Genomic DNA, 26,993 nt, shown 5'->3' with positions numbered 1-26,993 from the left:
GAATTTCCAAGAAATTAAGGAAAGACCCACAAACTTTTGGAAAACCCTTCGAAATTTAAAGCCTTATGAACTTAAGGGAAGCTCTTCTAAATTTAGGGTCCTCATATATTCAGTTAAATCCTTCAAACTTCAGGTAAGTCTTCAGATTTTCGAGAAAGTTCTTCGAACTTGAAGGAAGTCTTACAAACTTCTGAGAATTTCTAAGAACTTCATGGTGCTTCTACGATATTTAAGAAATTCCTATGAATTTCAAAAAACTCCGAAATTCAGGGCAGTCCTAAGATCTTAAAAAAAGCCTTCGAATTTCGGGGAAGTCCCATGAAATTCAGGCAATACAAACTTCAATAAACCTTCAGGAAAAATCTTAACGCTTCAGGGAAGTTCTACGAACTTTAGGGAGTTTATATGAACTTCAGCAGTCAGTCTTTTTAATAATAAGCGTTGTTTATGAAATCTTTAAATCATATGATTTTGAAATCAAGTTGTAATCAAAATTCCACTAAATAAGATCCTTGCGAAAAACTTAAACAAACTGGAAATCCGTAAAATTGTTAGAAGCAAAGGTTTTTTTAAAGAGTCCTCAGGCATAGAAAGTTCTCAGGCATAGAAAGCTCTCAGGCATAGAAAGCTTTCAATTAAAGTGTGAAGGTACTTCAAAGAACACTAAGTTGAGAGCAGGCAAAAATCTAATATGCTATAAGCAATAAGCTTGAAATGCCATGTAGTAGTATACAAATGGTATTTTTAGGCAATGAAAACTGTTTTTTTTTCGAGGATTAGTATTTGAAGTCGCGGATTTCTTTTAAGAAATCACGGATTTCGCGGATCAAATTTAGAAAATCTTGTAACAGCCCTGGAATTGAAATGCTTAGATTGATTTTGTGATCACAAGAGGTACAAGCAACTAAAATAAATCCAAATATAAATCTTCAAATGCCTGTAACCTTCTTCTTCTTCTTCTTCTTCTTCTTCTTCTTCGCATTTCAAGCTTATTGCATATCGCATATTAGCTTATTGCGTGCACTCAACTTAGTGTTCTAGATGCACTTCCACAGTTATTAATTGAGAGCTTTCGATGCCTGTACCATTTTTGCATTGGTATAATTGTGTGGCAAGTCAACATACTTCTATGCCCAGGAAAGTCGAGAAATTTTCCAACCCGAAAAATGCCTAGACCGGACCGGGAATTGAACCCAGCCACCTCCTCCAGCATGGTCTTGTTTTGTAGCTGCGCCTTTACCGACTGAGCTAAAGGGAGACCCCAACCTTTGACCTTGTCAACCTGTAACCTTTGAGAACCGTAATGAGTCAGCAAAAATGTCCACCTAATTCGTTATCAAATTATAACAGAAGATTATCCCAAGGTAAAGATAAATGTAAATCGATTCGCCTACGGTTGGCTGCTACAAGTGCTTGTTATCACAAAACGATGAATTGTATATTTTAGAGAGCTCAATTTTGGCTTTCAACAGAAATGTTTTCATCCTCTAAGTGGTGTAGAATTCTTTTCCATTTAGCATGCTTTCACAATTCCACCAAAATATAATTTGAAAAGATGCGCAAATTTACCAACCTTCCTCCGTGCGGCTTCGCGTCTTTATCTATATTGTCGCTATCTCGGCATCCATAATTAAATTTTATTTATCTCTTGGACTGACACAGCCTTCGGTTTATTTTTGAACATCTTCTCTTAGAAGCTCTGTCGGTTTTAAATCACAGATCTTGGAATAGACTGTTGTCCGTGATTGTGTTATTCAATCATTTTCCCTTAGCTTGAAAATTCACAGTCTTAGCATTGTTTTGTCGAAGTTTGGAAAGTTCCCGTTACACGTAACTTCAGCTTATTCAACGTTATTCCAATTTTCTCTCCGTTTCAGATTGAGACTGATTGTTTCTAAACTTATCCTTTTGGATCGAAACTAGCTAGAGCGAGAGAGAGAGGAAGATAGAGAAAACTGGAAAACGGTACATCCAAATCATTACTTCTGGAACGGTTATCCAACTACAATCAACCAACTTGATTGAAGGCGCATTACAGTTCATTGCAAACCATTCAACGAACAACAACAACTGTCGTCGCCACTAAACGGAATATTTAAGCGCATCTAATCAACATACCGTCATCATCATCCAATCAACGTCATCGTCTTCGTCGTCAACGTCATCGTCTAGCATAAACCAAAAAAACAAAAACAAAAAGAAGGAAGCACACGTTCACAAACACACGTACATTGACGCATACGCTCATTCGGCAGTTACTAGAGATTTGGTCCTAGTTCCGAGCCTCAATTGTAAGTATGTCCTTGATTTTGAGTACCTATTTATTATGTGGCACCTGCTATTCTTAGAAACTTTTAGAACTCGAGGAAGCCTTCCTAGTGTCCTTGCCATACTACCTGTGGTGTGATTGCATGGTACCATTTGCTTAGCAGCAGTAGTGCAATGCTAGTTGCATAATCATCCCTCTGCGATGTTGTCGTGGTCGTCACCATTAACAACAGACGTCATCTACTACGACAGATGGGGTGGGGAAGGGGGGGGGGGGGGTAGGTAATAACGTGTTGCGGTTATAATAATTTCCAGCTTCACAACTGAGGGCCCCCCGTTCGTCATCGTCGTCGTCGTGGTGATGTGCAGGTGGGGTGGGAGCACGCAGGTGACCTTTTCCTTTTGGTGCCGCAATGATTATATTTGTTGAACAATATCTGGAAATGTTCTTCCATATAATTTAAAGATTTAGAACATACGGAGGAGTTGATTGCGGTGGTAACAGTTTCCGAGAAGCATTTCCTTTGTGCTTTGTTTTGCAATGAAAATATGATTTATGATTTACGTTACTGTTACGTATTTGAAGCAAAATAGCAATTCGAAACATATCAATACAACATCAAAAGCTTTCCCGATTGAACTGGTACGGAATAGCAGCCAAAGTGAAATAGGTGCAATATTTGTTACTTTAACCGCCTTTTTCGCGTAATGGTAAGGGAAGGCAGCGATGGCTGCGGTTACAATCGTTGCAATAGTAAAACCAACAATTGCGAACTTATGGCCGGGGAATCGATTTCGAATATATAGCTTCAGAATTTATTGTCGTCGTCGTTTGCCGTGTATGCTTAATGAGCGAAATGGAGAAGGCTGCGTTTGAACCTTGCTCAACTTGCTTGCCAATTTAATGATGCAGTTTATAGTCATGGATGTTAAAATTGCTTAAATTAATTACATCATCGTTTCTCAATCTAAAGGTCCAAGACCAAGCGAATGAAAATGCTCAAATAAGCACAGGGTGAACGGGAAATCAGCAAAATCGAGGAAATGCCGGGAAAAAATATACTTCGTTCTCTCTCCTGAAAAATTTAAAATAGTAGGTCCTTGGAATGTTTTCAAGGCCCTGGATTTTCATCATTTTGTCACTTTGAAAAATTAAGAGCAATTAAAAATAATTCTAGGAATAACTCTAAGGTATCATGATTTACGGCAAGAGAATTTTGACTTGAACTCCAAGGCGCAATTGTGAAAAGAATTCCAAAGTGATTGTGAGAAGATCTCAATGTGCAATTTAAGACGGATTCTGAATTGAATTTTTAAGTGCCTCTGAGGAGAATTCTAGACAATTGTGAGGAAGACTTCTGGTTTAATGAATTTTCCAAATAAGAGCTGAAAAGAATTCTAAGATAGTTCTGATGAGGGCTCCTCACGCAACCGAAGGATGTAGGATTTGCTTACAATTATGTGGGATTCATCATCGCAGGATGTTAGTGGAGACCGCATGAACGGAGGATGCGATATACCGAGCTGCGGTCCAATGCAATAAAATTGAGAAAGTAAAATGAATCATGTCGAAAAAAAAAATGCCGGCTGGGACTCGAACCACGAAAGTTGCGATTATCAAACCTGTGGTTTCTCCACTGCTCTCTCCATGCTTCGAAATATGGATAGGTTAAAAGCAAATAAGAAGCGCTCGTTTCCTCTCATACTCGACCTCGTATGCTCTTTTTGCTGAACAGAAATAGCAGAAAATCGAGGCAAGTGTTTGCTTGTAGGAAATTCCAAGAAGAACTTAGGGACTATTGAATTTTAAGGAAAGTTCCTAAATAATTCAGAGCCAAATTAATAGGAAATGGTGTGCATAGTTCCATGTGAATTCAATTGAGCATTTTAAGGGAATTCGGATAAGAATGTTAAGGGCATTCGGAGAAGAATTTATAGGGAATTGTGAAGAGCTTCTTCTTCTTCTGCGTATTTCCAGCTTATTGCTTACTGCATATTAGCTTATTGCGTGCTCTCAACTTAGTGTTCTAGATGAACTTCCACAGTTATCAATTGAGAGCTTTCGAAGCATGTACTATTTTTGTATTAGTAAATTGTGTGGCTCTATGCCCGTCGAGAAATTTTCTAACCCGACCGGACCGGGAATCGAACCCAGCCACCTTCAGCATGGTCTTGCTTTGTAGCTGCGCCTTTACCGACTGAGCCCCAGTGAGGAGCATTCCAAGTGAATTTGTAGATTTTCAGATGAGAACTCCAAGATAACTCTGAGTTGAATTTTAAGACATATCAGAGGTGAAATGCATGAGAATTCAAGACAATTTTTCTACAGAATCAAGAGAGAAAACTTAAGTGAATTCTTTGAGGAATCATTAAAACTTCGAAGAGCATCTCCAAATCCCTGAACTGCAAGAAATTTTCGGATTGTTCTGCAAATAATTTTTGGACTGTTGCAAGAAAAATTACAAAGAGATATCAGAGAGAATCGCATGTTTATTATAAAAATATAGTGGTTCTCAAGATTTCGTAAAAAATTGTAGTTTTGTACCCGATTTTTTTTATTTTGTCATTAGGGTGACCACTTCCATTAGACTGATGCAAAATTTGAAATTTTCGCTCCACAGTGTTCAAACGGTTTCAAATCGGGCCCTGATTAGCCTTCGAAAGTTTAAACTCATTTGATAAAGAAACTGACTTGGACAAACCATTTGAAGTTTATATGGAAATTAGTATGGGAAAACAAAACTTTTTGTTCATTGTCTTCTAGCCTTTTTTACATATTGTACTGTTAAAAAATTATATTGCTATTCTTATGGGATTTTTTATCAGCTACAACTTTGCAGAAAATCGTTTTCAGCCAAACGTCAAATTAAATAGTTATTAATTGTTCAAGAGATTGATAATTTTATGGCAAGATTAAGCAACTGTATTGTGGGCAACACTGTACTCTGCAGTGTGACATAGTAGCCATGATTTTTGTCCTCTATTCTACGCGCCATAAACACCAATTTTGCCTGCTGGACAGTTGATTGAGCATAATCATAAGACATCAGTTACTTGAATCATAAATAACTTTTGTTCCTTAAATTTGATCGAAAAATGGTCTTCAATAAAGTTGTAGCTGAGAAAATGTTCTAATTTTCATTTTCTAAAGTAGAGTGAACTGGTGAATTTTGAGATAGATATGAACCGAAATTATGGTTTCTCCATAGTAATTCCCATATAAACTTCAAATGGTTTGTGCCAAGTCAGTTTCTCACTAAATGAGTAAAATTTTAAGAGCCTAATCAGGGCCCAATTTGGAACCGTTTGAGCACTGTGGAGCAAAAATTTCAAATTTTGCATCAGTCTAACTTCCATGTTAGGGTGGTCCAAAAAACTGATTTTTTTAAAAATGACTTTTCAAAAATTCATAACTTATGAACCATTGGATTTCGAAGATCAAAATATTAAATGAAAGATAATTAAAAATACTTTTTACAAAAAAATATATTGATATTGAAAAATTAAGATTTTGTCTTGAAACACATTGATTGAATTTGTTTTTTAAGTTATCAAATTTTGGGTTTTCGCTCAATACTACTATGCGGTTTGACTACCATATGTCTCGATCGATTTATAGCGACTGTAACATGGTCACGACGGCATTTTTGAATGTTGGTAATTTGAGCAGCTTTACTATTGAGCGGTTCCACGAACAAGTGGGAAATTTTTCCAGTTTTTATTTTTTGTATTTTTTGATTTGCATGAAACCTTGCATACAAGTTTTTGGGGAAGAAAAACGCCGTTTTGCATACTTGGTTCGCCATTTTGAATCTAGCCTTACTTATGAGAAGGGCCTATGAAAAATGCACATGATATCTTCAAAAAATTGTATCTCGGAAACGGTTTGTCCGATTGGTTTAGTATCTTGGGCGAAGTTTTAGACAATTGTTGGTGTTATATGGAGAAAATATGCACGGTAAAATAAAAAGTTTGGTATTTGTGTTTTGAACTAAAATATAAATTTTCCCTTTAAAGTGACATGTCAATAATTTTTTTATTATCCTTATGTTATAGCTGACTGAAAATGCTATCTACTGCACAGTAGGTTGTTCTGGAGAAAAATAGATTACGATGAAAAAAATTGTTTTTTAAAAAAATACAATTTTCAAAAAAGCTATTAAGAAAAGTCAAAAAAGTTTGTCACCCTAATTTTATGAAAGTTCATCAAATTTGCTAACAAAAAGTACTTCGGTAACATTTTTCTAAGATGCACCGTTTAGAAGATATTACTGATTTAATATTGTTTTTTTTTTGATAACTTAATAAGTTTTGGCCCTTTTCGGATGTACTCCGTGTTTTTCCAGTTTCAAAAGTATTTTTTTCGGAAAGATTGGAAAATTTTGAGTTAAAATGACACTGACAGCTTAAAGATTCGAGTGAAATTCGCTGCCTTAAAAGTATTTTGAAAAACAAGTTACAAAATCCCACTATCAGGAACAATGATTTCTTCAAATGATTTTTGGTGCGTTGTGCTGAAAACGTGCTAACAAGTATTAGATACAGGTAATCAGATACCAGTTAGCTGTACTACGTACAGTTGGTGATTGTAAACGTGGTCTTTGTTGGAACTAGTCCACCATGGCCACGCTGGCCATAACGAGGCTAGCTCCGTCGTTGACCGTTCCTTAATAATAAATAAAAAGAACGCAGTAGTCACCTTCCATCAAACTAGAGGGCTGCCGACTGATACCTCAATCAACAACCGCCGCACTCTTTATTCATTCCAGATATATACAATTTACAATCTTCTTCAATAACAATATACCTACGCCAGCAAATCTACCTCGCTCCAACTCTATGATTTCTACCCGTGAGCTGTATAATAATGTCTGACTCGGTTCTGAATTCATCCAGTATCTACTAGGGAAAACCAAACAGTAAATGCAGAAAGGTTGCTAGTAGCATAGTGATTATAGTAATTTCAGCTCATAATCCTGTGTTTTTGAACGAGATCCAGTGTTGTTTGATAACATACTAATTGTAAAGGAAAGTGTAACACGTTTTGGTGCAAAGGTAATTTAAAACACATTTTAATTATATGTTTTGTGATATTTTCGTACAAAACTAACAATTGGAAAATATTTTCTATGTTACAGATTACAAAATGAGTAAAATAAGATGTATTCGCCCATTCAAAGACATTCAGTGTTCGAAAGAGCTGCGATATCTCACGGATGGTATCATCCAAAAACTAAAATCAATTGGATTTTCCAAGGTATCCACACTGAACACCAAGGATTTTCGTGTTTGTTCGTCTTGCCGTCTACATATTGATTCAAGAGCTCACCTCACCCAAAACGAGGAACAAAGCGTAGCCGGTGGCTCAAGGATGCCAACTGTTCAGACCATACCTGATGTACCTGATTCGCAAAGCTATGAAAGTTTGGTCACGATACCATCAGAGTCAACGCTAAGCACAATTAAATCAAATGAAGACTTCACGATGCCTGTAGACGTCGAAATATTCAACCGAGGAATAGCAGCTATTCGTTTTTCGCCTATAGATTTAGGTAAGGTTAAAAATGTTCACTATCCTGAAAAAAAGTGCGCTGAAATCGTCGAAGGTGTACGAAGAAATCTTTTTAAATTAGACGCTAAAACAGAAAAAGCAAACGAGTTTGATGAAGTCATAGAAAATATGAAAATTAAATTTTTAAATTCAGCCACGGCAAGAAAAACTATCAATTTTATCATTGTTGCCAAAATCATGGTCAGAACAAAAAAATTTAGACGAATTTAAAACCAGTAGAAATATGGCATCAGATGCAAGAAAGGAAAGAGATAATGTATTTGATTCATCTCAAGGTTCAAGCTCTGGAAAAGCTTTGAGTAATGAAACAAAAGAACTGGTTTTGAATTTTTTTGAGGACGATGATATAAGCCGTGCAATGCCAGGCCAAAGAGATTTTGTTAGCGTAAAGACAGGAAATAAGAGATTAGCTGTTCAGAAAAGATTGTTAATGATGACATTGAGAGAAGCTTTTAATCGCTTTAATGAAATGTACGTCAATGTAAAAATAGGGTTTTCATCATTTGCAAGCCTCCGGCCAAGGCAATGTAAACTATTGACTATCACAGGAACACATAATGTTTGCGTTTGCACTACGCATGAAAATGTCAATTTAATTCTACATAGCTTAACAAAATACAATGTCTTGAATGATCTAAAAACATTAACGAATAGATTACTTTGCGAAAATAAGACAACTCATTGCCATCTACGAAGATGTAAAAACTGCCCAGATACCTCAGTTTTAGAAGACAGTTTATTGAAACAACTGGAAGAAAACTTTGTTGAAAAGCTTTCATTCGAACAATGGGTTACCACTAACAGATGTGATTTAGAAACTATTGTAAAGCAAACCGATGAGTTTGTTTCATTTTTCAGCTCAAAATTAGAAAGTTTGATTCCGCATGATTTTGTAAAAACCGAACAATCCAATTTTTTGAAAACTACAAAACAAAACTTGCAAGATGGTGAATTTTTAGCTATTTGTGACTTTTCTGAAAATTACAGCTTCGTTTTGCAGGATAAAGTTCAATCACACCATTGGAACGTGCAACAGGCCACAATCCATCCTTTCGTAATATATTATACTGAAAATATGCAAATTAAACATTTTAGCTTCATTATAATTTCTGAAGAACTAAGACATGATTCAGTCGCTGTCAATTTGTTTATTGATAAAATGATAAACTTTTTACAAATTGATCAAAATAAAAACATAAAAAAAAAATTATTTTATGTCAGATGGTGCTGCTTCACAGTATAAAAACCGAAAAAAACTTTTCTAGCCTTTGTAAATTTAAGTCAAAGTATGGTATTGACGCTGAATGGCATTTCTTCGCAACATCGCACGGAAAAGGTCCATGCGATGCTATTGGAGGTACGATAAAACGCATGGCTACCAGAGCAAGTTTAGCCCAAGAACGCGAACACTCGATAAAGACTGCAAGAGAGTTGTTTAATTGGGCAAACAAACGAAAAGAAGAAGAACTTACAAAGTTGTCATTTTGTTATTCTACTACAGAAGAATACGAAAATATGTCTTTGCAGCTAAATAATCAATATAATAATGCAAAAACAATTCAAGGAACTCTAAAATTCCACTCATTTCTTCCTCTATCAGAAAATACAATAAAGGCAAAGCTTTATTCAAACTGTCCTGACAATGATGCCAAAATATTCAATATTGTTAAGAAAGTTGTGTAAACAATAATTTTATAAAAAAACAGGAATAAAAATAAACTGATGATATCCAACATATAATGTTATTTTTTATTGCGCACAATCACCATCCCTGAAAAATAAGCTTAATTCGCTCTTATGAATCTTGCTAATTGAGGAGCTTACATTTGCAGTTCTCAAAAAGGTGTATCTCGAAATCGAGTTGTCTCATCGGTTTGATGTCTGTGGCGATGTTCGGCAATAGAGAGAAAATATGCACAGTATAAACACATCCAGTTTAAATGGATTAAACTGTTAGGCGATATGCAAGAGTTGAATGCACATTTTCAGCACAACGCACCAAAAATCACTTGAAGAAATCATTGTTCCTGATAGTGGGATTTTGTAACTTGTTTTTCAAAATACTTTTAAGGCAGCGAATTTCACTCGAATCTTTAAGCTGTCAGTGTCATTTTAACTCAAAATTTTCCAATCTTTCCGAAAAAAATACTTTTGAAACTGGAAAAACACGGAGTACATCCGAAAAGGGCCAAAACTTATTAAGTTATCAAAAAAAAAACAATATTAAATCAGTAATATCTTCTAAACGGTGCATCTTAGAAAAATGTTACCGAAGTACTTTTTGTTAGCAAATTTGATGAACTTTCATAAAATTAGGGTGACAAACTTTTTTGACTTTTCTTAATAACTTTTTTGAAAATTGTATTTTTTTTAAAAACAATTTTTTTCATCGTAACCTATTTTTCTCCAGAACAACCTACTGTGCACTAGATAGCATTTTCAGTCAGCTATAACATAAGGATAATAAAAAAATTATTGACATGTCACTTTAAAGGGAAAATTTATATTTTAGTTCAAAACACAAATACCAAACTTTTTATTTTACCGAGCATATTTTCTCCATATAACACCAACAATTGTCTAAAACTTCGCCCAAGACACTAAACCAATCAGACAAACCGTTTCCGAGATACAATTTTTTTAAGATATCATGTGCATTTTTCATAGGCCCTTCTCATAAGTAAGGCTAGATTCAAAATGGCGAACCAAGTATGCAAAACGGCGTTTTTCTTCCCCAAAAACTTGTATGCAAGGTTTCATGCAAATCAAAAAAGATGAAAATTACTCGTTGCTTTAATGATATGGAACCGCTCTATTGGGGAATCCAAGTTTTCAGCTAAATCGGTAGAGAAATGGTATGGTAGAATTTCAAAGTACAAAAGTACGAAAAATGCCATCCAAACAAAATTTTACGTAGACGTGTTTCTTATCTCCTGTTTAAAATTTAATTATAGGTTATGTTTCTTTCAAGTGTACATCATCATAACAAACAATTACGCAATGTTTCATACAAATCAGAGAAGGTCGATGTAAAATTTGAATTGTTTGCGCTATTTTTGGATGAATTCTTCACTCGAAATTTTTTTCTTCATTTCCGAATATAGCCAATTTGGCTGAAACTGGTTCTTAGTTTTGAAACTAATCGAAAGACATCCTTGTTGATCATTTTCATGGTATTTCAGAATTTTATTTATTTGTTTTGTCCAGGTTTTGCTAGAAGTCGCCCCACTGTGCACCGGTGGGTCGCAGAAATTAATACCTGTTCAAATGTATTTTTTTTAATATCGTGCAACATTTATCTGAATATAACATTAAGAAAGGATAATCCATATTAAGCTACAATTACAACCTAATTGCTGGTTGAAATGTCTTGAATTTCCAATTATTAAATTTTGTGACAAATTAAGCAAATTTGCAATCAAATTGCTCAAAGAATGGAATTTATTTATACTAATTTAATCCTCTTAAGGTGGTTCCTTGAAGAGTCCACAGATGGCCTGATATGCTTTATTATTTTTAGTTTTCTAGAGCACAAATCTCGGAAATTGTTGCCACATCACTCATGAAATTGGATATCGAATATTGGAAATTGGGGTTTCAAAATCATTTGGGAATTTCAGTGATATTTGTTGTGATGCAGATTTCAACTTTATCAACTTATGTGTTACTTTTTCAAATGGTTTACTTTTAACCCATTTAAAACCAACATTCAATGTTGTTTTCCCATAACAGCCTTGAAATTCTGTTTAGAATAATCATGGGATTCTCCTAAAAACTCACAAGTTAATACCCCTAGAACTCTTCTCGTACCTTGAAATTCTCTTTGAAATTCCCTTGAAACTCCCTTACCAATTTCCTCGGAATCCTCCATAGGATTCCTTTAGTATTGTAAAATAGACTAGACTAGATCAGAAAACTTTCTTCAGGTATCCACCAGAGTCTATTTCTCTATAAATTATCCTCAGAACACTATGACTTCTGTTAATAATTATCTTTGAATTCTCGTCAAAATTCACAAATTAAAATTCACTTCCTAATCTCCTCATGATACCCATCAAATTCTCCTTGACGTTATCTAGGAATTCAATTCAGAAATTTCATTGTTCTTCCCCCATAAATTCCATGGAGTTCATCACAAAATTCCTTCAGACATTATTTTAGAATTATTTTGGAATTCTGGTCAGAACTCCCTCAGGGTGTTTATCCGAATTTTGTATTTATTCTGCTGAGAATTTCTCTTGAATTAACACTTTAACACTACGAACACGATGCCTCCGGTTAAATGTGTAACGGTGTAATGTTTGAAAAATCATAGCTCAGCCATTTATTCACGAATTTAAAATCAATTAACGCCATTTGAAACTTCATACTTTAAAGATTTATTCAATATCAATAGATTTCAAACCTGTCGGTAAATTGCTGAGCAGTGATTTTTCAAACATTGTCAATATGCCGTTACACATTTTACCGGAGGCATCGTGTTCGGAGTGTTAATGCCTTTTAAGTTCTCCTAAAAATTCATAAGAATTATACTCAGAATACTATGATATTTTTTTTAATTACTGAAGCCTGGAACCTTGAACACTTTACAGGACCAACATAGTTTTTTTTTTAATGGGGGAGAGGTAGCTCACCGAATCTTCCGGTTCGCCTCCTAGCATCGTGCTATAAGGTACCAGGCGATAACCAGGGTTGTTGATCGATAGCTCGATGACGTCATTTTGTTGGCGTCTGCAATGGGAAATTCTCATAGCAGGCGTTGACGATGGGACGTTGTCGAGTTGTTGAATAGCAACTATCGTGGTGACTCACGATCACAAATTTGGAAAGATGTCTGCATTGAATTGTCTCATATAATAATATTCCGCCCACTATATCACAAGAAATTGCGAGTAGCTGAGTGGAATGGAGATAAGTAAAGCATTGGGTACAGGACCAAGTCTACCCTGGGTGGTGCCAGAAGATGAGCGCAATAGAATCATCAAGTTGCCATAAGGCACGGAATGAGACTATTGCATGACTGGGTAGTCAAAGTTTTCCATTCGTTAGTCATTTCAGGTGGATTAGAACAGGTTTAGGTTTAGGGTGGGCGTTGGCCAGATTTGGATTTTTCAGATGTAATCCTGGATAGGACCCTGTCATTGAACGCCGCGTGAAAGTGGAACTTAATGAAGGCCAAAGTACTTTTTCGTTGTTTTTAGTTTTCGGATTTGAAAGATCGTTGGTTACAGTGGCCTGCTTACTGAGCAAAAAACGCGGTCCTAGGTCCTTACATATCAAAGAGATTTATGGTAAAATTGCTTGTGTATCGTGTATTTTGCGAAACTCGTTGTTGTCGTTGGTTCCGGGTTTGAATTGATACAAAAATTTGAGCAACGGTATTATGTGATATGAGGGGCTCGGTGGCCTTAGAGCAACCGTTTTTGCTTACTGAGCAGAACATCATGAGTCTAATCTCAGGCCCATCCACATTCAAGATTCGTCAATCGTTTTATTTGTTAATATGACTACATGGTAATAACAGCAACTCGGTCATTAAAAAGGTGCTCGTCTGCCTAGTGGCAAACGTTTTTGCTTACTGAGCAGAAGACCGTGGGTTTAGTCCTACGCTCGTTCACGTTATATGATCGTTAGTACATCAATTCAGCTTATCGTTTACCAAAACGAACCCTGTTTCAAACCCAACCCTCTTATCCAACATCCCAGTGATTCCTCGTGGAAGTGCAGAGGTGTTCTCGGCTTCCATCAAAGCGAGTGTCATGTCAACACAATCCTTCCCATTCCTTTCTTGACCTGTGTTCGGGCGCGGTCGGCGCTGGTATTGCCTAATTTAAGACCACCAGTTTTTACACATTGAGGATGATTGCTAGTCCCAATCATCGTCTATTGGTTCTCTGTGTAATTACAGCTGATCTGGCAATAACAACCGTGAAGTAGCAACCGTGGGCGGTCAATCAAGCTCAAGCCAACATAGTTTTATTTTAATCTGCTAATTTTCCAATGTTACAAAATTTTAGTATTTTTCTCAATCTCATATTAAAAACAATTCTTTTTGTTTTATAAATCTAAGACATTACTATTTTTTTTTAATAAAAAAAAACCGGTGCAATGTTCTTAACAAATCTCAAAGCTTCAGAATTTTTAAAGATTTCTGCTAGTTCAGACTATGGAATGTTGAAAAAAAAAATTACTCCGAGACCTTCAACAAATTTCCCTAGATCTCATTTGTATCAAGTTAAAGATTTTTTAAACTATGTCTTAATTCGATCTATCACCCTTTATAATTCGGTTTGACGACCTATCCAGCTTAATAGCGTTCGGCCTAGTGACCTTCTAAACATTGGTTATTCAAAAGTAAATATCGAGATAGGTACTAAGAAAATTCAATTTGCATCACTTTACTAAGCTTGAGACCTCTTATGCTTGCAAAGCCCGGCAGCTTAATGAGCAACTGTGTTGTGGGATTTTTATGGACACTAGGCCGAACGCTATTGAGCTGATTGGGTCATTAGACCGAATTGTAAAGAGTGCGAGATTGAATTTAGAAATTATTTAAGAAATCATTAACTTGATACTTGATATATTTCTTATAATCACTCCACATTAGAAGATCATTTCCAGTTGAAAAACACGGTAGTCTGACAGATTCATAATTATTATTAGCTGGCCCATAGTTGTGGGATGACTGTAAAATAGATGCATATTGGATCAAAACACTGTAAAGAATAAAGATCCATGGTTTATTTTATAACATTCGAGTCATTTTGTTGAATATACTTTCATCTTTACATTTTTTCCCTTGAAGTTTTGCCATTGAATATAATTTACCCACAAATATCATGGCAAATTTGCACTTGTTCAAGTTTAAAAAAATGTATGAAATATTTTCGTTTTTTACTGAATAATATAAACCGGGATTGTTTTAGATTTGAACGTGATTTGTGTCTCGCTGATTTTATATCTAAATCGTTCGGTCTTTAATCTATCATTTTTGAGTTTGCACTCGGTGAAAACGTTTTCCATATTCTTTCAGTTTCTCACTTGATTCGTTCTACTGTTGTCAATTCTAAGTATATGTGCAGTCATCTTCTTGGTAGAATCAACCTGTTCAACTATCTTTCAGCTTACTTGAGTGCATGAATTTACCACTGATTTATGTAATTTGTTAAAATGCTCATTCTTCCAAAACATAATATTTTGAAATCGTTTTATCAACTTCTATAGAATCAGTAAAACAAATAATACTTTACTGACGTTTCCACATCAGGGCTGGTAGTGAGTCACTTTTTAGTGACTTGGTCACTTTTTTCAAGCCAGTCACTAAAAAGTCTCCTTTTTAAAGGCCAAGTCACTAAAGTCCTCCTTGGATCTGATTGTCCCATCGATGCCCACAGTTTTGTTCTAATTTTCGAACAATTCGAAGGTGTTGTGCTTCAATAGAGCTTTTTGACGTTTTAATCGTCTTTCTCTATCTACTAATTTGGCTAAATTAAATTCCCTGAATTTTCCAGGTTTTCCAGAATTTGAACGGATAATTTCTATGTATATAATAAGAAAGCTATTTTTTATACATGACAATCAGTTTTAAGGAAACAGCTTTTCAATTTTTCGGGTTGGAAAATTTCTCGACTTCCTTGGACATAGAGTTATGATTGTACTTGCCGCATAATAAAACTAATGCAAAATGGTACAGGCATCGAAAGCTCTCAATTAATAACTGTGGAAGTGCATCTAGAACACTAAGTTGAGAGCACGCAATAAACTAATATGCGATATGCAATAAGCTTGAAATGCGAAGAATAAGAAGAAGAAGAAGAAGAAGATCGTATTCCATGTACAAGTTCAAGATATTGAAAATTGCAGCAAACTGCGGAAACATAAGGGAAGTTTACATTCTGAAAATATGGGCAACTTTCTGGAAGCTTTAAGAACTTCAAAGCAGTTCTATTGGCTTCTGGAAAAAATGCAGGAACTTTAAAAAAGCTCTAGGTTCCTCAGAAAAGCTAAAACTAGAGATCTTTTGGGGAAATTCAGAGATCCTAAGGGCAGTTCCCGTTACTTTAGTGCAGACTTCTGGAGCAGTTTAAAGGTCTATTAGCGTGAATTTATAAAAATTCAGGAAGTTCCATGATATGCTGAAGAAAGACAAATCATGAACCCTTAAGATGTTTCAAGTATTTAAGGGGCCTCCCTTGGCTCAGTCGGTAAAGGCACAGCTACAAAGCAAGACCATGCTGGAGGTGGCTGGGTTCGATTCCAGGTCCAGTCTAGGAATTTTTCGGGTTGGAAAATTTCTCGACTTCCCTGGGCATAGAAGTATGATTGGACTTGCCACACAATCATATCAATGCAAAAATGGCACAGGCATCGAAAGCTCTCAATTAATAACTGTGGAAGTGCATCTAGAACACTAAGTTGAGAGCACGCAATAAGCTTATATGCCATACGCAATAAGCTTGAAATGCGCGGAAGAAGAAGAAGTATTTCAAGGAACTACAGAGACCTTCAGAGACTTTATGAAAACTTCCAAAATATGGCAGGAACTTCCTAGAAGTCCAGAGAATTTTAGGGAAGTTTAAAGGAGTTCCATTTATTTCAGAGTAGAACCGAGGTCTTCAATATAATTGAGAGCTTCAGGGAAACTCCGAGAACATCATGTCAGATCAGAAAATCAAAGCGCAGTTCAAGCTATTTCAAGAAAATTGCAAAAACGTTACAGAAGTTTCGAGAAACTCAAGGAATTTTAAGAAACTTCAGAAAAGCTCCGAGAGAATTTCTGGAACACAGTAAAAATTCTATGAACTCTGGAAAATGTGAAAGTATTTTAAGTTATCATGTGATAGGGGAAATGGCTCTAATGTTGGCCTATGGATTTAAGATTGGGCCCATCGCTAAAAATCTGCTATTTATCAATTTTATCTAGATGAACGCGTCATTGGGACGGTACTAATGGATATTTTTGGTCGCTATTGAAAATTGAGTCGATTACTGAATTTATGTATGGGCCCAAATTAGGGGCATTTAGGCCGACATTACATCCATTTTCCCTATATCATGGAAATTTCAAGAGCTTCAATTAACAGCGAAAATGTAATTAAGTTTTTTTTTATTTATTTGATAAGGCTCAATCGAATTCACTTTATAGAGCCAAGGATTCTTGTTCATTATACAAAACATCGTAGAACTATATTCAAAATGTATAGCACAACAAACGCTTTATCTTCCGCAATCCCATAAGCCTCTTCCATCAGAACGGGATCCACTTCCAGTGGTTTTATTGTATGTCCCGATACTGGCAGAGAGCTTCCATTGCAGCAATAGACGCAAAACCCGTGGTAATCACTCAGACACTCATCACGAAACGGTTGCTTTCCAAAGTCGACGACGCATCGACTGAAATGCTGATGAAGAACAATGAGGAGGACCACACAATGGTTGCTACCGAGTAAACAGACGATCGCGTGACACACATTGAGAGTGGCCTGCTTCTGTCGACAACCGAGTGAACACTCGAGTTTAGCTAAGTTGATTAGAGAACATCAACATTACATTAATTAATTAAAATAAATTGCGAGATCTTTTTGCAAGCACCAACATTTTCAACAAACTTCAGAGAACATCTAAGAAATTTGAATATTTTATAATAATAATTATATAAGTTTCATGATACTCCGCGCAGTTCCGAGTACTTTCTGGGCGATCAGATAACTTCAGAGCAATCCCGGAAAGGAAATTCGCAGCGGCTTCCAAGGAGTTTTATGATCCGAAAACTTCAGAAGCGCCAAGGAATTATGAATATATGTCAGAAAATGTGCCGGAACATTAAGCAAATTTAGAGAACCTCATGAATGTTCCCAGGTAAGTTCAGGGAAAATTGGTGATTTAAGGCAAAGTTCCGTGAGCGCTTATAAATTTTATGAAACTTAAGGAATTTTGGAAGCGGTATTGTAGTGGTAAGCGTGATTGCCTAAAACCCCAAAGGGCCTGGGTTCAATCCCAGTCGGCACCGCCGGGATTTTCTGAGGCATAAAATCTCTGATCACGCCTTCCTTCGGTAAGTAAAGCCGTTGCTCCCCGGTCCATGAGTTGTTGGGTCGATAGGTAGGGTCCAGGTATGGGAGCTGCCGCCCTGGTATCGGTAGCATTACTACTGTACGGAAAACAAGATCGACGGTAAACAAATCAATAGAAATTGTGGAAAAATCAAGGTAAATCTATTAATTTCAGTAAAATTGTGGGTTCTTATAAAAATACTTAAAAATTCAGGGTAGCCTTTAAGGAAATTCTGACGTCTTTTGGGCAGTTTTAATAACATCAGTGAAGCCTAGACAATTGATGAAGTCATCAATTAGTGTCGATTGCAAGAGCTTAAAGAAGTACCAAAGTGCAGATATGTTGAGAAACATTCCGAGAACTTTATAGAAGTCTATGGAACTTAGGGAAGATCCGAGAACTTCTGAAACTGGGGGAGCATTTCAAAGAAGTTTAGTTAGCTCCAAAAATAGGGGAATTCAGTTCTATTAGTTTCAGAAAATTAGCGGGAAATTTCAAGAAGTTCAGGACTTCAGAGAAGTTAGGAAAATTATTTAGGTCTTCACATAAGTTCAGAAGTTGACGGAAGCCTAAACATTTTTATGACAGTCCAATTAATTTCAGGGCAGTACAAAAAGCTTCATGAGAACTGCAAAAACTTTAGAGAGGTTTTGATAACTTCAGGATAGACCAGAGTATCTCAGAGCAGTACCGTTAACATAATAAAAATTGCATACATTTTAAAGAAGTTGCGAGAATCTCAGCGAATTTTTAAAACTTAAGAGAAGATCCATGATCGTTAGGAAAATTAAGGAAACTTTGGGAAGTCCGAAAAAGTGCAGGGAAGTTTATGAATATGATTAGAATTATTGTGAGTATCAGGCTAGTTTTAAAACTAAAAAAGAACTTTAAGGAAGTGTTATTAACTTCACGAAAATTTTGGCAAATTTCAAGTAGTTCTGAAGATCTGTTAAATGGACTATTATTCCATATTCGACGAAGATTTCTCATGAAAATTCACTTAGAGCATTTCGATGGAACTATCTTCCGAATTAAATTTTCTTTTATTTTTCCTTGAAGTTCTCCTCAGTAAGAAACCCTTTGGAAAGATTTTCTGAATTTTCATTGAATTCATTTCAGATTTCCTTTTGAATCACACTCGTTCCCTTGAAATTCTACTCATTCCCGGTTTTCAGGTTCTTCCATACCGTGAATTTGAAGTTTCATATCGTACATAAGGGTTTATTAGATACTAATTGAATAAGTCTAAAACGTAAGGCGTTTCTTCTCTTAGGTCACTTTTGAGTCACTTTGTTTTACAACTATAAGCCACTATTTGGTCACTTATTTCTTCAACATGGTCACTAAAATCACTATTTTTGATAGCATTGACCGCTACCAGCCCTGCTACATGCCAGGGATCCCCATAGAGCTGGATACATTTTCAAAAAAGCTATGTATATGCGGTACAAGGTATAGAAGAGCAAACCGATGATTCCAATAATGGCTCTGCTTCCAAATCAACGAATTACTCCTTTCCTATATACTGGTGTTGACTTTTTCAAGTGGTTGGCTGTCACACGGGTTGATATGCTCTATTCACCTGCTTCGAAATAAGAACTATCCACCTTGAAGTCATTCATAGGCTGGCATCTCAGGCATGTCTAATGGCCATCCGGCGTTTCGTCTGCAGGCGTACAGTGCTACTTGTGTGGTAATTTTTGCCAAGATTTGAACTGCTGAGATTTCACTAAAAGTGACATTTGGTTTCGGAGTCATTAAAATCATTGCAAGCTTATTTCACGTGTTAAGTTTATCTACACCCAGCAAATTTTGGAACCACGTCGAAACGACTGTCTTCATACAAGCGTTCATACGAAAATCGCTTCCTTTCGACTTCCCCAATGGAGTCCCCAGCATGTTTCGAACAGCCTATCGTAGCAACCCACCTGCTACCATTAAATTTGTTTCCACGTTGATACACCAATCCCGAAGTTGAATCTCCCTACCGAAAGCAGTTCTGTTTGTCATTTTTCTGCCCGACGGTATTCGATTACATTGTCACATTGCCGCCTTAACTTTATCACCAGTCACGTACCATCAACACTTTAAAAGATAGATTAAACAGATTGGCCACTTTTGTCAATACCATTTCACTGCCCAAACAAACAGCACTAATAACAACCCCCGTTCTATCTTTCTCTATTTACAGGTAATTTATTCCAATTTGAACATACACACCAACTTCTAGCCAAGAGTCCCCAAGGGCACGCAACCGAGAAGATCGGAGAGCCGTACTCGGGCTGAATCATCATCCGAGTGTGTCTTGAATTATTTGCCCACGAGCAAAGGAGGGAAAGAGCGCATATCGCAGCCCCCGATAAGAGCAGCAGACCATTATCATCTCCGAGGCGATAGAGAGAAAGAGAGCTGCAAGGCAATACGTCGTAGACACCCCGATCGTCAAGATCTGCACCGTCGATCGTCTAATCCCGGATCTGGGCAGAAATAGAAGAAGAAAATTCGAAATATTTCTATTATTTGTGATATAGTATACATCATAATTGCTCGTTTTTAAGAAATTGATTTTAACCAACGGTGAAGCAAGAAGCAAATTGATTTGTGCATAGTGGAAGTGATTTTATCTTTCGTAAAAAAAAAAGCAGAAGCGCAGCGAATCGCCGTAATTTTCTCGATAACAAGTGCTACTACTACTACTACAACTACTGCTTCTACTAGAAACCAACGCAAGCTACTATTTGGTTTCTCTGTTTTCTTTCGGCGTGATCAACTTGTACCCGTACACGTAAAGAAACGTACTATACGAAACCAGCATTCGGTTGTACCCAATTCCAAGTACTACGAAAACAAAACAACAACAGAAACAGCCGGAAACTTTTCTTTCGATCTAGCGGACACCGTTTAATGACAACCGTCATCATGCGTCAGAAGGACATCAGACCAGCGCCGGCCCGGATCGAATTCAAGGGCATGAAGTTCCTGATTACCGACCGTCCTGCGGATAACACCATCCACGGCTACATTGCGGTAAGTGTGCAGCACCTGGTTTTTTTCTCTTCTGTCTGTGTTTTTCCGCTTTTTGATACACATTTCGTGGGACGCTCACAGACTGGCTTTATCAGGGTGGCTTTATCAGCTCCGGTACATTGGGAGGCAGCTTATTCGGTGGGACGTGAAGAGATTTGAACATTTAAATGTTCCAATTCAAACGGAAATCGTTATCAATTTAACGGCAGAATCGATAGAAATTCCATCATGGAATAAAAACTAGAAGTAGTTCAGTGTTGGGAGGAATGCTATACATGAAGCTTAGTGCGACAATGTATTAGCTACAGAAAGTTTTGAAGAGGATAGATTGATAGTTTCCGCTAGAGTGTGGACATTGAACAGAAGTTGAAATCGAGCCAAAGGGCCATTAGTGCGACAATACCAATCAAACGCACGCTCTTTTACCTAGCTCATACATTGATGGATGAGGGGATTTGAGGTATGTCCTCAAATCCACAGGCAAAAGAGGATGCGTTTGACTTGCTCATATACTGTCTGTGGCAGTGGAAAAGTTCACGTGACGTTTATCACTAGCTAAAGCCACACAGCATTTCCCGTACAAAGTAACAACACACTTTGATTGAATAGAAGTAGTTGATGAGAACTGGTTTGGTTATGGGTGTGAACAAGAGATTAAACCTCTTGATGCAACTCACCAACAATGTCATATCAGTCTGGAAAAACGGAAAATGTATCACCATGTGATGAGTGGAAATACTTGTTAGTAACAGTTCCCGAAATTACTTTCCGATGGAAAGTAATACCAGCAGAAGTGGCGCCAATGGTGTAGTAGTAAGCGTGATTACCTCTCACCCCAGCATGCCTGGGTTCAATCCGAGTCGGCGCCGCCGGGATGTTCTGAGGCATAACATCTCTGATCACGCCTACCTTCGGAAGGGAAGTAAAGCCGTTGGTCCCCGGTTCAAGGGTTGATCGATCGATAGGTAGGGTCCAGGTGTTGGAGCTGCCTCCCTGGCGTCGGTAGCATTGGTGCTCAGCACCGAAAGCAAGATCGACGGAAAACAAATTAAGGAAAAAAAAATAATACCCGCAGGGCGTCACAATATCAGCTTCAATTGACAAAATCGTTGCCAAGAGAATGCTAGCTTTCCTTTTTCTGTTCAACAACTTCGCAGCATTTTAGCAGCTCAGTCGGGATCCCTACAGAAGGCCGAATCACAAAAGGTCGAAGCACAAAAGGCCGAAAATCGAAAAGGCCGAAAGCCAAAAAGGGTAGGGAAATGAGAGATGCAACTTTTTTTTTTACTTAAAAAGGATCTTATTTTTTTGTATTTGTGTGGTTTATATGTATAACATATCAAGTGACACAAACGCGTCTTTTCAACTTTAGTTCTTTTGAAATTTCAATTATTATTCAGGCCTGTTTTAGAGAATGACCACCTTGGTGGGATTGATTGATTTTAAATTGGAAAAAATGAGACTACTCATAACTACTATTTACAACTTCAACTAACCTACATATACTATATACACCTAACCTACTATATACAAATTGCTTATCAAAACATCTTCTGATGTATTGCATTTCTGCACAACCCTAGTCTTAATGTCAGCAATTTTGAAATCTAATTCAGGAACGTTCGCCTCTTGGTGGAGGTCTGAAATTCTTGTGTCAAGGGACGGTCAATTATCATCCTCAGCACTCTATTTTAAGCGACCTGGATTTTGTTCCTGTTAGTCGGTGTACATGATTCCCACACCGGAGCTGCGTAAAGGGTCGCAGGTGCTATGATTTGTTTGTAGACACCCTTGAGAGGCGGGATGTGCGGCAAATCAGCGGATTCAGACACCTAACCAAGGCGGAACACTTGACTACGGTTTTCTCTACATGCGAGCGGAATAGGAGCTTTTCATGCTGAGCCTCTTCAAGATCAAGTTGAATATACCGTCAAACCCGGTAGCCTTCATGTTCTTGGTGCATTTCAGTGCTGAGCAAATCTGTTGTACTGTATTCATATCCACCGGAGGCACGACACAAGGGGAGGCATCTAGGTTTTGAACGCATCACCCATCTAGCGGACTTTGGATAGTCCAAGCAAATGCGATGAAGCGACATGCTCGCCGATCGTCATCATTTTCGACTCTGAGAGGTGGCACATGTTTGGGATGAGTTTTCAGGATTTGGCTACCTTCCAGAATGGTCTAGAGCGGTCGTCCGGATTCAGGACAACACGCTTGAAACTTTCATTTCGGAGTAAGGCCATTCCATTGGAAGCAATCTGTCTGTTCAGATCGGCCATTTCACGTTTTCACAGCCACGGATATAGCCTGTTGGAGTCCTTCCAACGTCCGGTCGATGTCATCTACGGTGTCGAGCGGTGGATTTTCCTCGATGTTGCTGTCCACCATTCGTCCGTACTGCACCCAGTTGACATGGTAGTAGTCTTTACGCAGGCAGCTTATAGCAGGAACCACGTTGACACCGACTTCAGTCACCACCGGTTGGTGGTCGGAGCTGAGATCGTTGTGCGCCTCCGGCTGGGATAGTTCGATGTTTGACAGGAAAAGTTCGTCTGGAAACTGCAAAGTGTACAGTCCATGTTGTGCGTGGTTGAACAACAGACATCCGTACCGGTTCCGCTAGTAGTTCCGCCAAGCTTCATGGCGGGCATTCACGTCGCCCCCAACGATGAATCGGGAGCTAGTACGGGTGATGGTGGTCAGGTCGTTCTTGAATTGGATTCCTAGTCCGTTGCTTGCTGTACACTGCCGTGGGCAGTAAACAGCGATAAACTGGACGTTTCCAGTTGGTGATTCCACCTCCACACTAACGGCCTCGAAGATAGAAGTGCGGATGTGGGGCAGAGTGCAGAACTTGATTCCCTTTCTGACGATGACCGCTAAACCCCCCCCCCCCATCCCTGGAGCTGGTGCGATCAAGCCGGATAATGTTGTGGTCATTCAACCAGAAGCTGCCGCCGGACTCGGTTAGAAGACCCACGTCGATGCTGTGCTTGCGGAGGAAGTCGGTAAACTCAATCTTTTTTGCTCTTACAGAGCAAGCATTCCAGGTGACGATAGTTAGCAGTTTAGACGCCATACTGGATTATGAACTTACCGAGCACTTGGATCTGTTCGGGCTTATTGCGGCACTTACGTAGAGCACCAGTCATGTTGATGAAAATCTCCATCAGTTCGTCTGCTGAGAACAGATCGGGATTGTTTGTTTGAGCTGTTGGTTGCCTCCAGAATCCAGGGGGGGATGGAGAGCTTTGTTCAGCAGAAGATCCGGACGTTCCTTGAGGGGGGGGGGGGTGGCGGATCTCACCCGTGAATTCGGTTGTGCATGAAGAGGCGGAAAGGGGGCTTTATCCTTCCTTCGTCCTGGTTGATTGTTGGTGGACGCCTGTTTTCGGATGCGCTTGAAATCCTCGCGTTTAGGGCACTGCTTGTCGGATCCTTGGTGAGCACCACCACAGTTGGCGCATTTGAACGCCACAGCTTCATCCGCAGCACATTCAGAGGTGGCGTGGTTTTGAGCGCAATTGCCTCAGCGTGGCTTAATGTTGCAGTTTCGGGTGCCGTGTCCAAAGTTCAGACACCGTTGGCACTGAGTCACATCGCGATGGCCGCCACGATATGGATTCCAGCGGACGATGATGGAATTGATGGAGCGGATGGCTTTCAGCGCGTTGAGCGTCACCGTTCCCTTCTGGAAGTGTATCCGGATACGCCTTCACATTTTCGTCCTTCCTTGTCATCCGATAGACGGCGCTTGGGGCCAACTTGTACCGGTCCCTGATTTCATGTTCGAAAAACTTCGGGTCGAAATTTGGTAGGCCCCTGATGACGACCTTGAACGGTTTTTCACCGGGGATGTCGTGGGTGAAGAATTTCACCTTGGAAGTCCTCAGGTGGACGATGACCAAGTTCTACTCCGGTTTGGTACGGAGCACCACCTTGGTGCCGACTCTGTCCAATTTGAATTCGGTTTTGGCGCCCAGCGACGCCAGATCCGCGATGAGCTCGTTAAGATGGGTGGAGGTAGCTTCACTCTCGGCACATTTTCTTTTTCGGCAGGTTTACCGAAATCTCCGTTCGTCGTAGAGGCTTCATCGCGACCAATCGTGCCATCGGACTGGCCCCGATTCTTGCTGCGTTTTTCCGTCACAGCTGGCTGAATATTCCCATCCATGGGGAGAACAGCAAACCTGTTGGATGTAGGTACACCCCAGCTTCCTTAACCGGGGTTCTTGTTCTTCACCGGGCTTCGCGAGCGATGCTTCCCAATTTCGGAGCACCCACACACAAAAAACCGCGAAAGAGAGAGCGCGAACACTATCGCCACGAACTTTCCGAACAACTCGAGAGAACGAGCTAACACCGAACTGAACTGCTTGACGATCAAGCAGAGAATCTGATCACGTTCACTGAATTGCAGTCTGTTTTATACTTTGCAGAATACCAAATTAGGCCCCTCCCTTTTGGAGTATTTTTCGTCAGAGCGTTCCTAGTTGCAAGTGTATGGCAGAATTCACACCAGACCAAGACGTGCTCCGACCAGCATTGAATTGAATTGTTGTGAAAGAACCACTAGCGCTACTTGACTCTTTCACACCAGTGCAAGTCGGTGTCGACCGTATGACGGCGGCCCAGTCATGTTGCCTATTGCGGGAAGGCTTTCCTCCGGTCGATGTGGGTGCATCCGTCATTGTCTTCGTATTTGTGTGATGCATACTGTTCCACTCAAACGTCGTGCCCAACGCTTATCCATCTGTTGCTCGAAAGTAAATGACGAAAAAAAAAACGATTTGGCAAGATTTCGCGTTTTTATTAACGCTGCTTTTCTCCTCCCTTTCATTCATTCATTGGTGAAATGGTGAGTGGTCAACCGAGCGGTGAGCTCGCTCATGTGAGCATGCGCAATGTGTCGTGTGTTCGATTTGCGCTCTATCGTAACGTCCGTGTTTGGGATTTTTCGTTACATGTCTGAATTTTGATTTTTTAATGTGACCCCCAGTATAGAAATTAAAGACGTAGTGCTACGTCAAAACCAAGTGATGAAACCGAAACTGTCACTTGGGAAACCACTCCTCAAATTGTCACTATTTTTTCAGACACCATAAGTTTACTGATTCCCCGAACTTTCGTCCTCATTCTACATTCCAGGAGCTCAAGAAACACAACGTGGCGGTGGTGGTTCGCGTGTGTGAACCAAGCTACAAAATCGAAGAGCTCGCCAACCAGGGCATCATGGTACGAGACCTGGCCTTCGAAGATGGAACCTTCCCGCCACAGAACATCGTCGAGGAATGGTTCGAAATTTTGAAGCAAAAGTAAGTGACCCCGTATAGGTATCTGAATGTTGTTCGTTATTCATTACGCTCCCTCGTGCATGTTGCTGATTGCAGTACCTACTTGATTCATATGTGCATATGTTTAAACACAGTAGCTGCTTATCTGCGCTTTGTTAACCCCCCCATGTGTGTGTACTGCTTCGGCAACCGTAAAATTGTCAGTTTCTTGTACAGATTCCAGGAGGATCCGGAGGCGTGCGTAGCGGTGCATTGCGTGGCAGGCTTGGGCCGAGCGCCGGTTCTGGTGGCACTAGCGTTGATCGAACTAGGACTTAAGTACGAGGCAGCTGTGGAAATGATTAGGGAGTAAGTTTGATCGAGTTCGAATTTTTGGCTCAAATTCTAATGATTTTTTGTTCTTCTCTATCTCGCGATTGCAGCAAAAGGAGGGGTGCTATCAATGCCAAACAACTATCATACTTAGAAAAGTATAAGCCCAAGTCACGACTAAAGCACAAAAATGGTCATAAGAATTCGTGCTGCGTCCAATAAAACTATCATAAATCCCACCAGTTAGAGTGTTCATTTTAAACGAAATCTAAACCCGGAAAGAAAGCCGACAGTTTGTGCAGGAAAGTATAGGCACTGAAAGAGCAGGAGAAGGAAATACAAGAACGACGCGCTGCTTCACATACACACGGAGGACTCAGAGAGCGGGAGAGAGAGAGAAAGAAAGAGAGAATTAGCGCCGGAAAAGAGAGAGAGAGAGCAAAAGTCAGAGGAGAAAGTCAGAA

The 26,993-nt window shown here is 38.8% G+C and overlaps 1 protein-coding gene across 4 annotated transcripts in view; it reads left to right on the top strand.

Annotated features, from left to right (window-relative positions):
- The window catches only part of PRL-1 (PRL-1 phosphatase), a 193,357-nt gene extending 166,586 nt beyond the window's left edge, over window positions 1–26,771 (top strand). For 2 of the 4 annotated variants that reach the window (XM_065223932.1, XM_065223935.1), the window contains 4 exons: window positions 20,085–20,920; window positions 26,072–26,238; window positions 26,422–26,565; window positions 26,640–26,771. In XM_065223932.1, coding sequence (XP_065080004.1) covers window positions 20,798–20,920; window positions 26,072–26,238; window positions 26,422–26,565; window positions 26,640–26,751 — 546 coding nt within the window. In that variant the 5' untranslated portion in view covers window positions 20,085–20,797 and the 3' untranslated portion in view covers window positions 26,752–26,771. Of the gene's footprint in view, window positions 1–1,958; window positions 2,292–20,084; window positions 20,921–26,071; window positions 26,239–26,421; window positions 26,566–26,639 lie in introns of those variants that run through there. The other 2 variants (XM_065223936.1, XM_065223937.1) reach the window with 2 other exon arrangements.
- Window positions 26,772–26,993: the final 222 nt, after the last annotated feature.

This window comes from Ochlerotatus camptorhynchus, unplaced genomic scaffold (genome assembly GCF_037179485.1).
Source record: "Ochlerotatus camptorhynchus isolate MF236.1 unplaced genomic scaffold, CSIRO-AGI_Acam_v1.1 ptg000202l, whole genome shotgun sequence".
Lineage (NCBI taxonomy): Eukaryota > Metazoa > Arthropoda > Insecta > Diptera > Culicidae > Ochlerotatus > Ochlerotatus camptorhynchus.
This window is presented reverse-complemented; position numbering and strand designations above follow the sequence as displayed.